The sequence below is a fragment of the Gobius niger genome, assembly GCF_951799975.1.
Source record: "Gobius niger genome assembly, chromosome: 1".
In the NCBI taxonomy this organism is placed as follows: domain Eukaryota; kingdom Metazoa; phylum Chordata; class Actinopteri; order Gobiiformes; family Gobiidae; genus Gobius; species Gobius niger.
Genome location: NC_136852.1, coordinates 13,179,760 through 13,191,823, shown reverse-complemented (window position 1 = coordinate 13,191,823; position 12,064 = coordinate 13,179,760). Strand labels below are relative to the sequence as shown.

The 12,064-nt window shown below is 43.1% G+C and overlaps 1 protein-coding gene across 5 annotated transcripts in view; it reads right to left on the bottom strand.

Moving 5' to 3' along the window:
• Window positions 1-11,500, bottom strand: part of gria4a (glutamate receptor, ionotropic, AMPA 4a) — a 143,895-nt gene extending 132,395 nt beyond the window's left edge. For 2 of the 5 annotated variants that reach the window (XM_079573827.1, XM_079573828.1), the window contains exons 1-2: window positions 11,092-11,496; window positions 3,229-3,387 (exon numbers count right to left, since the gene is read on the bottom strand). In XM_079573827.1, coding sequence (XP_079429953.1) covers window positions 3,229-3,387; window positions 11,092-11,197 — 265 coding nt within the window. In that variant the 5' untranslated portion in view covers window positions 11,198-11,496. Of the gene's footprint in view, window positions 1-3,228; window positions 3,388-11,091 lie in introns of all 5 variants that reach the window. The other 3 variants (XM_079573829.1, XM_079573830.1, XM_079573831.1) reach the window with 2 other exon arrangements.
• Between the last annotated feature and the right edge of the window lie 564 nt (window positions 11,501-12,064).

Below are 12,064 nucleotides of genomic sequence, written 5' to 3'. Positions count from 1 at the left end.
AAATCATTATTAACACAGCTATCCACCATTAATTTATCAAACTCTGGTTGTGATTTTGTATATTTTTCTTAATCGATGAAAAATTGAGAGAGATTTTCTCCGGGAAAATCTCAAGACCCACTGAAAATGCCGTTTCCATGCCTCACTTTTTGGACCCGACCCGCCAGTTAAGAACCACTGCATTTGCATTAGCGACCATGGATGTCTCTGAGGTATACTGTACAGTTACTAAGTTGCACTCATTACATCGTGGGTGCAGTGTGTTGCTGACCTTTCATTCTGTCCGCTCTGTGTTTGGAAGTAAAAATGCCTATGAGCGCTCATCAAACTTTGAATTCGAAGGCCCTCATTTAGTACAGTGATATATCGTCACATCATACTGGAGGGCAGTATCGTTGTGCTATTGATTACTCCTCTCTGCGCCTTGTTAAAGGTCCCAGCAGCCAATTTGTTAAACTTTAATGATGTAAAAAGGTAAACACATCGGCCTCGTCTCTTAAGAAGTCTCCATAATAGGATCGAATGCCTGTGATGCTCTTCAGATCTGTGGTAACGAGAAGTGACACAATCCCCCCGGTGAATATTCATAAAACGAGCGCACAGCCACAGCACTTTTTAACAGCTCCCTAACCACTTTCTAATAAACTCTCAGCAACAATGAAAACTGCGGCAGATCTTTACCTCTAAATAAGATGCAGTCTGGCAAAACTCAATTCACAAACTTTTATTACAGTGCGTTACACAAAGGGCTTTACGTCCATTGTGTTTTTTTTCAAAATGTGCAGAAAGACACTGGCCCAAACCTGGTGAATATGTTGCAGAGAGAAGTCTGGGAGCGGGTGGTTTGTAATGAGTTTGCTGAGTTACATTCACAGGAGTGGTGGTCGGACGGCTCGTGAATGAAAAATGATCGCTCGAAGCTATTGGGGTGATTTAAAGTCATGTGAAAAGCGCTGTAAGATCCCCTTCCCTCTGTCACATTTTAACTGCGTAATTACCATAAACTGTGGAATAGCGATAGCGAAGCTCGTTCAGGCTTTTACAATTTGGCTGGGTTTTTGGAGCCACAGCTCTTATATTTAGAATAGGGCAAAAAGGAAAACAGAAAAAGGAAACAAAGACAAAGACGTGGAGGTAAGCGTAAACAAATCTGTATCCAATTATGAATTAAAGAGAGGCGAAGAGGTTTTAATTGAAAGTCCATTACGGCAAGGATCTTCCGGAGTCTGCTCCCATTTCCGATTAAGCTTCAGGAGCTAATAGCTACGTCCATGTTTTTCAGTCTATGATGATTACAAGTCAATCAACATGATTAGTTAAAGCAGTGGTACCAGCTTAAGTACAGTGTTTTAGCTACCTACCTCAGGGACGGCATTAACAAAACAGATTAACTTACTCCAAAAATCTCATTCACTCATCTTACTTTCACTGCAGTGCCAACAAACTGAATATATTGTTTTCAGGACGCTTCAAGATGCATCAGTGCTCAAAACACAGCAGTACGTTACACCTATGGGATGCTCCAAGCGCCCCTGCTCCACCGGGGAACCCAAAAATGTTTAATTACTTAATATGCCAAACTAATTAAAACCCCGCAGGCTCCACTTTGCGGCTGGAGCATTGACTCAGCTTTTGTGACTTCCTGCTCGCGTCAGCCCGCGCGGTGGGGATAAGAAGAGACTTATATGACAAAGGCTTGACAAGTGTCTGCAGATAAGGAGAGCTCCGGCGCACGGCACATGTCAAAAAAACAAAACAAAAAAAAAGCAGCGCCCCGGTCTCTCCCGCAATTACACGGGACCAAAGCCAAACCAATTTGCAAAACAAAACGACCGTACGATCGACTGCATGAGTGTAACCATCCGAGCACCAATTATGTTTTATCCTATATTATTACCCTATAATTATTGGCCGCTATTGTTGGTGCTAATAATTCTGACTTGGCTCACTAAAAGGCTTCAATTCAAAATAAAAACACACATATGGATTGCCTCTAATTTCCAAATATTACACAAGGCAGAGGTGTGACCAGTGTGTTCAATATCTCCAACCTGAACACTCTAACCTTCCTATAAAGCAGTCGCTCCAAATTGTTTTTCCTTAAAGCACCACCTGCGCGGGTTGGAGTCAGGCCGGGGCTAACACAAATGCGTCAAAACCTAGAAATAATGGCCAATAAGCATTAAAATACAACAAATGTCTCAGTCTTTCTCATATCATATGCTGAAATGGTGTCTCTTATGGCCTGACCCTCTGACCAGACTAAGCTCCAGGCTTATTTCAGGGTATTTCAAAACGGCCTCTTGGACCCGAACATTATCCTCATCCAGCATCTTTGTTATTTCGAGAGACATTCTCCACCTTGTCCAAAATCAAATGCATTAACATAACAAAGGCTGTGCCATCCCTCAAAATGTAATCAAAATTGCAATTTCAGCTTTGTTCAGAGCAATTATCAACAGTCTTTTTTGGGTGGGTAAGTTTACAGCAACTTATGTGGCAATAACAGCACCTGGTTTGGAATACTCTGACCACTAGGCTCCCAATTTTCAACCAATTGCAAGAAAACTTAAAACTCACGAAAGGACAAACCACTTTCAATGATTTAAACTGGCAACGTGGTTTTGAATTGCAACATCCATTTCCAGTGCCCAGCGACATAAAAACAGCAGCAACTGTTACAAGAAAGCAGTTAATTTGAGCCAATTCCTCTGAGTGCAATCCAAGTAGTGCACACAGGGGAAAACAAACCATTGTTCAGGGACAAAATGCAGCTCTGGGAAGAAAGGAGGGGACCACTGCGAATAATGTTTACTTGTTTTTTAGATCTGTTTGGGACAGTGCATGCCTGATGTTACTCATTATCTTTTACAAGAGCTAATGTGTGGATGAATTTTATCGTTGATATCTCTGTAATATCACTGTGAACAGGCCGAATTAGTTTCCACACACTCAAGGATTTTAAGCCTCGGGATTAGTCGTTTGGCAGGTGTGTGGGCCCAATCACCCTCGAACAATGATTCAGTATTGTGAATTTTCTTTTGGTTATTAAAACGTCCCTGCCTTACATCTGAAATTATGACATCAAAAATAAGTGGACATATGTTGGAATCCCGTTAAAGAGGTTAAAACAAACCCCATCTTCTTGCAACCGTCATCATTCATATCATTTCCAGATTGCACTGGCCTCTTGTGTCCTTCCAGAGCTCACGTGTTCTCAACACTTACATGCATTGGTGACTGCGAAGCTGTTTGCCGTCTCTATGTTGTCCACGTGCGGCACCAGGTTGAAAGGCGCTTCCGTCGCGTTGGGGCTGGTGTTGTGGAGGAAGATAGCCAGCCGAAACGCCGTGTACTCCTGATCAGTATTCCTAATGAACAATCCACCTATAGAGAGGAGGGGGCATGATTGAGAGAGGAGGAAGTAAGTTATCACGGGACGGGTATAGGGTCAGGAGGAAGTGCAGTGAGAGACAGGGACAAATACGGCAATGGGAGGGAAGATGGATGGAGCGGAATGGGCAGAGGAAAACAGTGGGAGGGGGGCAGGGGAGAGAAAGGCAACATCTTCATTAGCTTTGTTACAAAAGGCAATTTGTCTTAACGTCCCCTCACTTACACACACTCACACACACTCACACATACTCACACAAACACACAAAACGCTCATTTAGACTCGTGGCAGCTGCATTGACAGCATCAGAGGGAGAAACGCAGGCAGGAGGAAGCAAAAGCAGCGCAGTAAGACATGCTTGCCATGTTGATTTTGATTCCCTTTTTCGTTTGTTTATTTTGCTATTAATATCTGATCTGAAACCTAATTTTGTCTGTAAAGCGCTCTGTAGTCTGTAACCCATGTTATAGCCACCGCAATAAGTAACAAGCTCAAATCTAAGTACAACAAATACAATATATACATGAGTAAAAATATTAATGTACAATGTGACAGCCACAAGAAAGAGAGCAGGGCATTTTGTTCTATCTTTTTCACATAAAAGAAACATAAACATACCTCGCAATGATGATTTTAGTAGTAAGTATTAGTGAGTAATCTTATGCTAAAATTGTGCTCTTTGAAAACTTCACGGACGCTTCACTAATCTTGTGGGCGTGTCTCTCACTTTAGCGCATGGTGAAACAAAAATACTGAACAATAGTAGTTCCTACCTGAAAGCAGTACTAAGTAACTTGTATACCTTAATAAATTCCTTCTGTAGTCCCTCTGGGGGTAATACCAGTGTTAATGGGATTATTGGGGGGTCTTTCATCTCCCCCTGGTGTCTATGGCCAGAAAACTACACACTAATAGAATCACGAAGAAGAAGCTAACAGGCTAATGGGCAAAGCTAACTGCGGGCTAGCGCAACTTAAACAGTATTACAGCCAAGTTTGAGTGAAAAAAAAATATCTCCATTGTGTAATTGGATGTACAATATCCCTCTGTCCCTTTGTCTTTTCTGTCAGTGTAGTATTTACTCTCACAGACAAGGAGTAAAAAAAATGCAACATGCTAAAGCACCTGCAGTGGCGTTTATGGCCTCTAGGGGCATGAGTTACTCAGTACTGCTTTAGCAGGGTTGCCAGGTCTGGGCAGCCAAACCCGCCCAAAAATATCTGAAAACCACGGAAAACCCGCGGACATACGGCGCGGCTGGAATTTTTAATATTGTTTACTAGTGAACAGAGCCCATGTGCTCCTACGATGACCCTACTCCCCTCCCTTATTGAAAAAGCAGCTTACAGAGCCTTTGGATTTGGAAATAGTGACCGTTTTTTTCACCCGCGGAATGGCTTTAAAAACCGCCCAATTCCGCGGTTTAACCGCGGACCTGGCAACCCTGTGCTTTAGTGACACGTGCACAATGCAAAGTAAAATACAAAAAAGGCTATTAAGTTTGCAAATTAATATTTTTTTGTTGATGTCAGGTCATTGTTGCAGCTTGGTTTACACTAAGGTAACCAGATTTTCCAGCTTTTAACTGGGAAATCTGGAACCCCTGTATGCTGCAGGGGTTCCAAATCTTGGCTGTCTTTTCCCATGTTGAAAGGTAAACTGTTGACGTCTCATTACTTGCACAAATCCGCATTGAGGATTGGTTTATACTTGGTAACTGATATTCACATGGGCCAAAACATACATTAATGTGAAGTATGTTACTTTTGGGACTATATTGTGCAAAAGCCAGGACAGCTGGGACAAATTAGTGGTTTTGGAGAAATCTATCAGGGCATGGGACAAAGGATTCAAAACTGGGACTGTCCCAGGTAAACTGGACTATTTTTTCTGTTAAGTATTGTTAACTATGGATGGGATCATTTGACTGGTCGAAAGACCTCAAGTTAGAGACTATATTGGGAAAATGTGAATGAAACCGATCCATAGGGTTACTGCTGTCTCCAAGACTCTATGTTTAGTTCAGTCTTAGCTCAAGCCAGGATTAATTATTTTTTAGCTCTGACTAGTTATTTGCTTCGTTTACATTGTGTCCCATTTTTCTTGTTGATTTAGTTGATGAATCTGAGCATCAGTGATGTTCATTTCAGCTTTTAGCTTTCAATATGTGTGAAAAGTTTAATCAAAATCCCTTTTCTACAGTAATAATTGTGTTCATATTTTTTCCAGACCAAGAAGTGTGTTAATGTACAAATATGAACCTCCGCTATGGCCACACAATGATTAAGCTCCAGTGCCCTGATCTGCACCTCCACTTGATCTCATTCTGTATCTCCCAGAATCACCAGTATGAAGCTGAAATATAATGTGAAATAATGGAGACTGACATGGTACGTCAACTTGAAAAGTGCGTCTCTTTTCTCCCACTGGGTTTTTGAGTTTTTCCTAACCGCGAAGGAGGGTCTAAGGACTGGAGACGCCCGGGGCAAGTTTCCATCTGCTGCTGCTGGTTTTTGGACATTACATTTGCACGGACATTACGTTTATTATTTGTGTCACTGTTTTAATGTTTGAGGCAACTCCTGCTGAGATATATCGGGCTATGCAAAAACAACTTAACTGATTGATTGATTGATTTTTCTAGCCCTGAACCGGCCTTTAATGAAAGAGATAACCGCGACAGGTCTCATTTCTGTGGTTTCTACAGTTCCAACACTCTTTTCCCCCTCCATCATCCCAGCCTGATAAATGATATTGATCAGTTGTAATCTAATACAGCCACTCAAATGAAGGGAGCTAAAAATAGATTAATACTAAGCACCCGTGACACTGATAGAGGCATGTTAATATGTCAGTCAAATGGCAAATTACTTTTATTGATTGAACATTCTCCAAGTGTATACAAATTAAAATGTTAAAAATGTTGAAAATACGGCTCCATTGCACTTTAGTTATTCCGAACCAGTCACATTGTTATTATCATTTTTCAAGCCAGCTATTTTTGGGGGGATGCCTTCACTCTGGGGACATTTTCTGACACTCTATTGATATGGTTGTTCATTTGTTCATGTTTATTTGTATGCAGGGGGTTGTCGCTCTTTGCATTAGTTCGCGGATCATGACAAAAGGCGCTACACCAGCCTGAAAATTCCTTATTCGTAACCTGCCCTGGGGCTAATTCCCTTTTGAGGTACCTCTCTAGGCAAATCACCTGTCCCATAGAGCCCCAGTGACTTTTTTCTTTTAGCAGGAAAGATCACGTAAAGATCTTTAGGACAAATCCTGATCTCACTCTTCTGGGAGACCTGGCTAGGTAAGTATGAAAAGATGATCTGGCAAAGAACAGGCTGTCAGAGTCAACCGCGAGGCAAAGCTTTGAGATACCTTTGGGCTAGGATCCTAAAAAAAAAAGTAACAATGCCAGGAATAGTGGCATTTGGTAGTTGTTGTAGTTGCAGTTGAAGAGACTATTGGAAGTGTGTATATTACACGAGAAGAAAAGTGCTTCCTTCAATGAAATAATATATTACTCACACTTAAGCATGATTTTCAATAGAATACGGTTAGTTTCTACTTTGCCTGGTCTGGATCTACCATTTGGAAAGCACTAGCAAGTGTGTTAAGCTGTCTGCACTTGAATGGTCAAATTGGAAAACGTTTTTAGTGAATGCAATAATATCGCACAGAAGGTGAACTCTGAACCTGGATATAAACCATCGGGGATGAATGCATGACCTTGACCAGAATGTAATTATTTCATCTCGCACCAAGAGGAGGGCTGATGCCAAATTTGAGGGAGTTCCCCTGAGGCGGCACTGAGATATGGCATTCATAAAAACATGACACATCATGAAAAATCCATGCCTCCAGCAAAGGCTGTCATCTGCATCAAGGCATGGGCCAGTAGTAATGTGAAATGAGCAATAAACAGGATTGCTATGGGGATTATATGGTGAGTTAAGATTTAATACCAGTGTTGTTTTTAATCTTAGTTTAGACTGGGTTTTGGGTCGGTCCTGGTTTTAGAGTGGATGGGAGGACTTGGTATAGTCCTAGTGAAATATTTGGTCTGTCCAGTGTGACTATATGTTATCATATGTAACTCATAAGATGGCGTCTCAGTTCAGAAGCTGCCACTCCCTCTGCAATGGTACAGCAGTGTTTTTTTTTGTCTTTGCCGTGTTTTTATGGGGTTAGGTGGATTTTTTTTTTTTTTTTACTGCGGAGAGTCCATAATGATCCTGAAGAAAGCAGCTTTTTAAAGGTAAACAAACAGGAGCTTATGAGCTGAAGACATTTGAGACCTACAAATTTCTTCTTCTGAAACACTGAAGAGGCACCAAGAGCCCCCCACACCTGCAGCACAGTGGAGGCGACACATGGGGCGCTACAGGAAACAAAAAAGGGACAAGCAAGGTGGAGATGGTGAAAGATTGTTGTGGAGCGGAGGGAGCTGTGCTGGAGGAGGAGGAAGGAGGGGTGACCAGTGCAGGACACCACGCTCTGAAACAGGGACAAACGTTGGAGGTGCTGCACCGTTTCAGAGGAGCACTGAAGGCAGCCAGCCAGGTTTCCTCCGGGTGCTACAGTTTCCCCAACCTCCAAAAACATGCTGGTCAGGTTGACCAATAGTGGCGGCGCGGCTCAGTCACAGCGGCTCAGGACTAACCATGACAAATAAAGCACTTACTACAACTTCCTTTGTTTACATTACAGGAAGTGAGAATTCTTTTAACCTGCATTTCTTTGAGCACATGCCCTGTCATTGTGACGGATTGGCGAAAAACATGTTTTTTTTGTTTGGTTAATCAGTTTATATGTATTTATGAGAAATAATGAATCCTGGTTTCCCGAATAAACAGATTTTGTCTACCTGGGTCTGAACTTCTTTCATCACAACACTTGATATCATCTTGGTACATGTGGATTCTAAATGACCACACAAGTCTTGTGTAGTCCTACTTTGGTTCTTGGACAGTCTGGTTTAATCTTGGTCTGTGATGTGACTTGATTTCTTCGCACAGATTTAGACAAAAAGTACAAAACCATTTAATCTGTAATGGTTTTCCAGTTTGAATGGAATAAGCGTATTGTGTACAACTACCTTGTATATGAAATAAACAGCAGGCTCTTACTAATACTAATTCAACTTCTCAGTGGTCACCATTGCTGATGGCAGAAAGTTACATATCAGAACTTTCCAACCTTGAGATTAGTTTAACAGGGGAACAAAAGACTTTGCACTGACACAATCTGAGTCACTTTTGTAGTATGCTACTCTGAGGGAATGCATCAGGCAGCAATACAACCCAAAAAGCGTAATGTCCCCATACGCCATTGCAAGCGGCGTGTTTCTGCACAACAGCCCGAGACCAAATTTGATTTATTCATCTATTTTGTGTGACGCGGGCACTCTCCTCTGTGAAAGGAGTTGTTGATGCTGTTGCCTGCTGTGAATAGATGTTGAAAAGCGTTTGGAGCATGTTTGAGTTGAACCTGTACCTGCACACCTCTGCACAGTTTGAGGCTGATATGATTTAGGTTGCACTGGATTGAATGGCACTGACAGAATGTTCCGTCACACTGAGAAGCAAATACAAAAGACGTGATTTAAACTAAGCACTGTCGTGACGCCTAAGGCAACGTTCAGACTAAAGTTACTCTGGTCTTTTGCATGCCTATTGGAAAGCTATAGCACAAAAGAATATATATGGCAGAAAATGTACAACCAAATTCCTGCTTCACTGCAAGTTTCGCTTCTGTAGATTTTTGAAAGACTATTTTTTTTACTCAGGGCTCATGCTGGGTGCAGAACAATAAAGAAAGACCGTATTAGTATTATTATAGTAGTTGTGGATGACGGTGCAAAACCAATCCTTGTCTTCATGTGGCTCTGGCTTAGGGAGGCGGCTACTTCTGCAGTACATCAGCCTTAAAATGTCTACACACACCCCTTCAACCCCCTTGGTGAGAGAAGCTTCATAACATTTTTTTTGAAGCACTGGAGAAATATTTCTAGGCCTATTTCATAGAGCCTGATAAAAGTGCTTTCTTTAACAAGATGTGACCACAATAAGATCTACAGTTCGAGTCCTGGAGTTCCTGGTCATTGCTCCTCGATCGGGTCAAGTCCCTGCTTCTGGGCATCCAGCCTAGAAGCTCATGCCTATCTTGTTCAGACAAGAGAGGCAGGATTCTCTGGCAAACAACAGCCTACCAGAGTCTACTGTAAGGGAAATGCCTTTTTTTGTTCTCAATAGGATGCATGGACTAGAATCTGATGAAGACTGGTACCAAATACAGAACCTTGATATACCAAACCCCACAATATCTATGAATTTCTACTGAGCCACAACATTAAACATGGCGTAACATTTTCAAAGTCTCATTTCAGTCATTTTTACCAATGGCAGACTGCGAGAGGTAAAGGCTTTTTTTGTGCATTGTTGTATGGACAGAGCATTTTTGTTCTCCACACAAAACAGTGCGCTGAGAAAGCCTGTTTTTATATTCACACTTGTGAGCGCATGCAGAGGTATGCAAATGACTCCAGATGATTTGAGCTCAGGAGGAGTGTTCATGTGTGTGACTTTTAAGAATTACATCCCACACTTGAATCTGAACTAAACCGTGGACCAGGGACACATCACGTGTTGCAGAGGGTTAAACCAAAGTATGAGCAATGAACATGGAGGAACAGATGGGTTAAAGTTTGAAAAAAAGCAGACATAAATGTAAGTCTATATGTTACCATTAACCGGATGAACATTGAACTCAAACTCATAAACCTCATTTTGTTTGAGGAGGCTAGAAAAAAAATAACCACTTAAACCAATGACGTGAAATGCTCCTGCTGTACATGAAATCGAGCCATTATCTGTAAGCCATATAAAATGCAGTTCATCCAAGAAATAAAATAAATAAATAAACTGAGAGAAAACCTCTAAAGACTAAAGCATAAACTCAATCCACGCAGGACATGGCATGTACATAGATAATCCACTTCGCCATAGCTGTGTGTGCAAAGTGGCCCATCCACGCCAGTGAAGCGCATGTTCGTGTGGTTCAGTGGGAGATGTGCGCGTAGACGTAGAGGCTGAGGATGTTTAGCATATTAAGTTTATTGGCAGACGTAGAGAGACAGAGTCAAAGAGCTGAATCTCATTATAGGACCTCCCATCTGCCCCCCGCGAGGAATGATGCAGTGCATTTACTGCCTCTCGCGCGCTTGGCTCAGTGCGCGCGCGCGGCTGTGTGTGCATATGTGCCGGAGGAGTCTAACAGAAGGAGACAGAGACGCGTATTTCACCTCTTTACGCATGTGTGGTTCTGCGCGCGATCAAACGACAATCGCAATTTGGTGAACTTTATGTGATCTATTAGGCATCCCCTGCACTGACAAGGAGCGGAGAGGGAGAGGGGGAGAATACTGCAGTGTCTAAACAGTGAAGAAGAGGCAACAAACCGCGCTGTAACGTGCTCGGACATGGAACAGACGCAAAAGTCGGTTTTAAACAGCAACAGTCATACAAACGCAAACACATCAACAATACGAAGGAAATGAGCGCCGGTTCGCATGGGGAATATGACTTGTCATTTTCTTACAGTGTCACGTTGAGCTCTAGAGAGGGTCCGCACAGTGAAATTAAACAAGAAAATAACAGTCGGTTTAGTGAAGGGGCTTCGTTTCCACTCACCTATCTGCACTGAGCTCGGAAAAGCCCCGGCTGCCAACCCCCAAAGGGTGGAATACACCCCAAGAAAGTGCCAACAAAAAAGAATAATCCTCATGTTTCTTCCCATCGGTCCCTTCAGAAACTGTTGAGAGACATCGAGAGACGGAGTCGCCAGAGAAAGAGGGAGACGGAGAAAAAGAAAGGCGCCAGAAAGAAGAGGTTTTCCCCTCTTGTTTTATCCAGCGGTATTCCTTATTCCATGGCGCTTTCCACGACTCCCTTGCCCCTGCAGTGTCCACTCAGGAGCGATCAGTGCGTCCGGTGCACATGGAGGAGAGAAAGAGTGGAGGGAAACTCGCTCCGATGAGAACAGCGCGGAGCCTGCATGGAGCAACTGGACATGCGCGCCCTGGCATTCTCTCCCTCTCCCCCCCCTCTCTCTCCGACTCTCGAGCGCACTCTTCGCTCACGCGTACGTTTCGCTTTCCTCTCTCTCTCTCTCTCTCTCTCTCCCCCCATCCGTCACTTTTCTCCGCCTGTCTGCCTCCTTTAACATAGTGTAACATCGGATCTATCGATAAGGCAACCGAGGGTGTGACTTGGTGTTTGCGCGCACAGACTTCACCCCCCCCTCATTCCGCTGATGACTGCATCTAACCTGACAGTCTCCATATTTTTTGATCCGTCGCCAGTCGCCGGGATAGGTGACATAAACGCGTGGGTATGTGCGAAGTGATCGGGAGGAATAAAATAAAAGTGGACGCGGCTGTTTATGATGCAGTGTCTGAAGTTAAGCGAACGGCAGCAACGGTCCAACACGCATCCGGGCGCAGCTAATGCTTAAAGTGGTTCCTGGAGGTAGCTCAAGGGAAGCGCTGCTGTGGCCGAGTGGCCCTCACTCACTGCACCCTGGGGACCAAGCCAAGCAAAACCACACGTCCACCTCATCTTGAATTGAAATGACATAATTGAAACCATGAAATCAACACAAGCA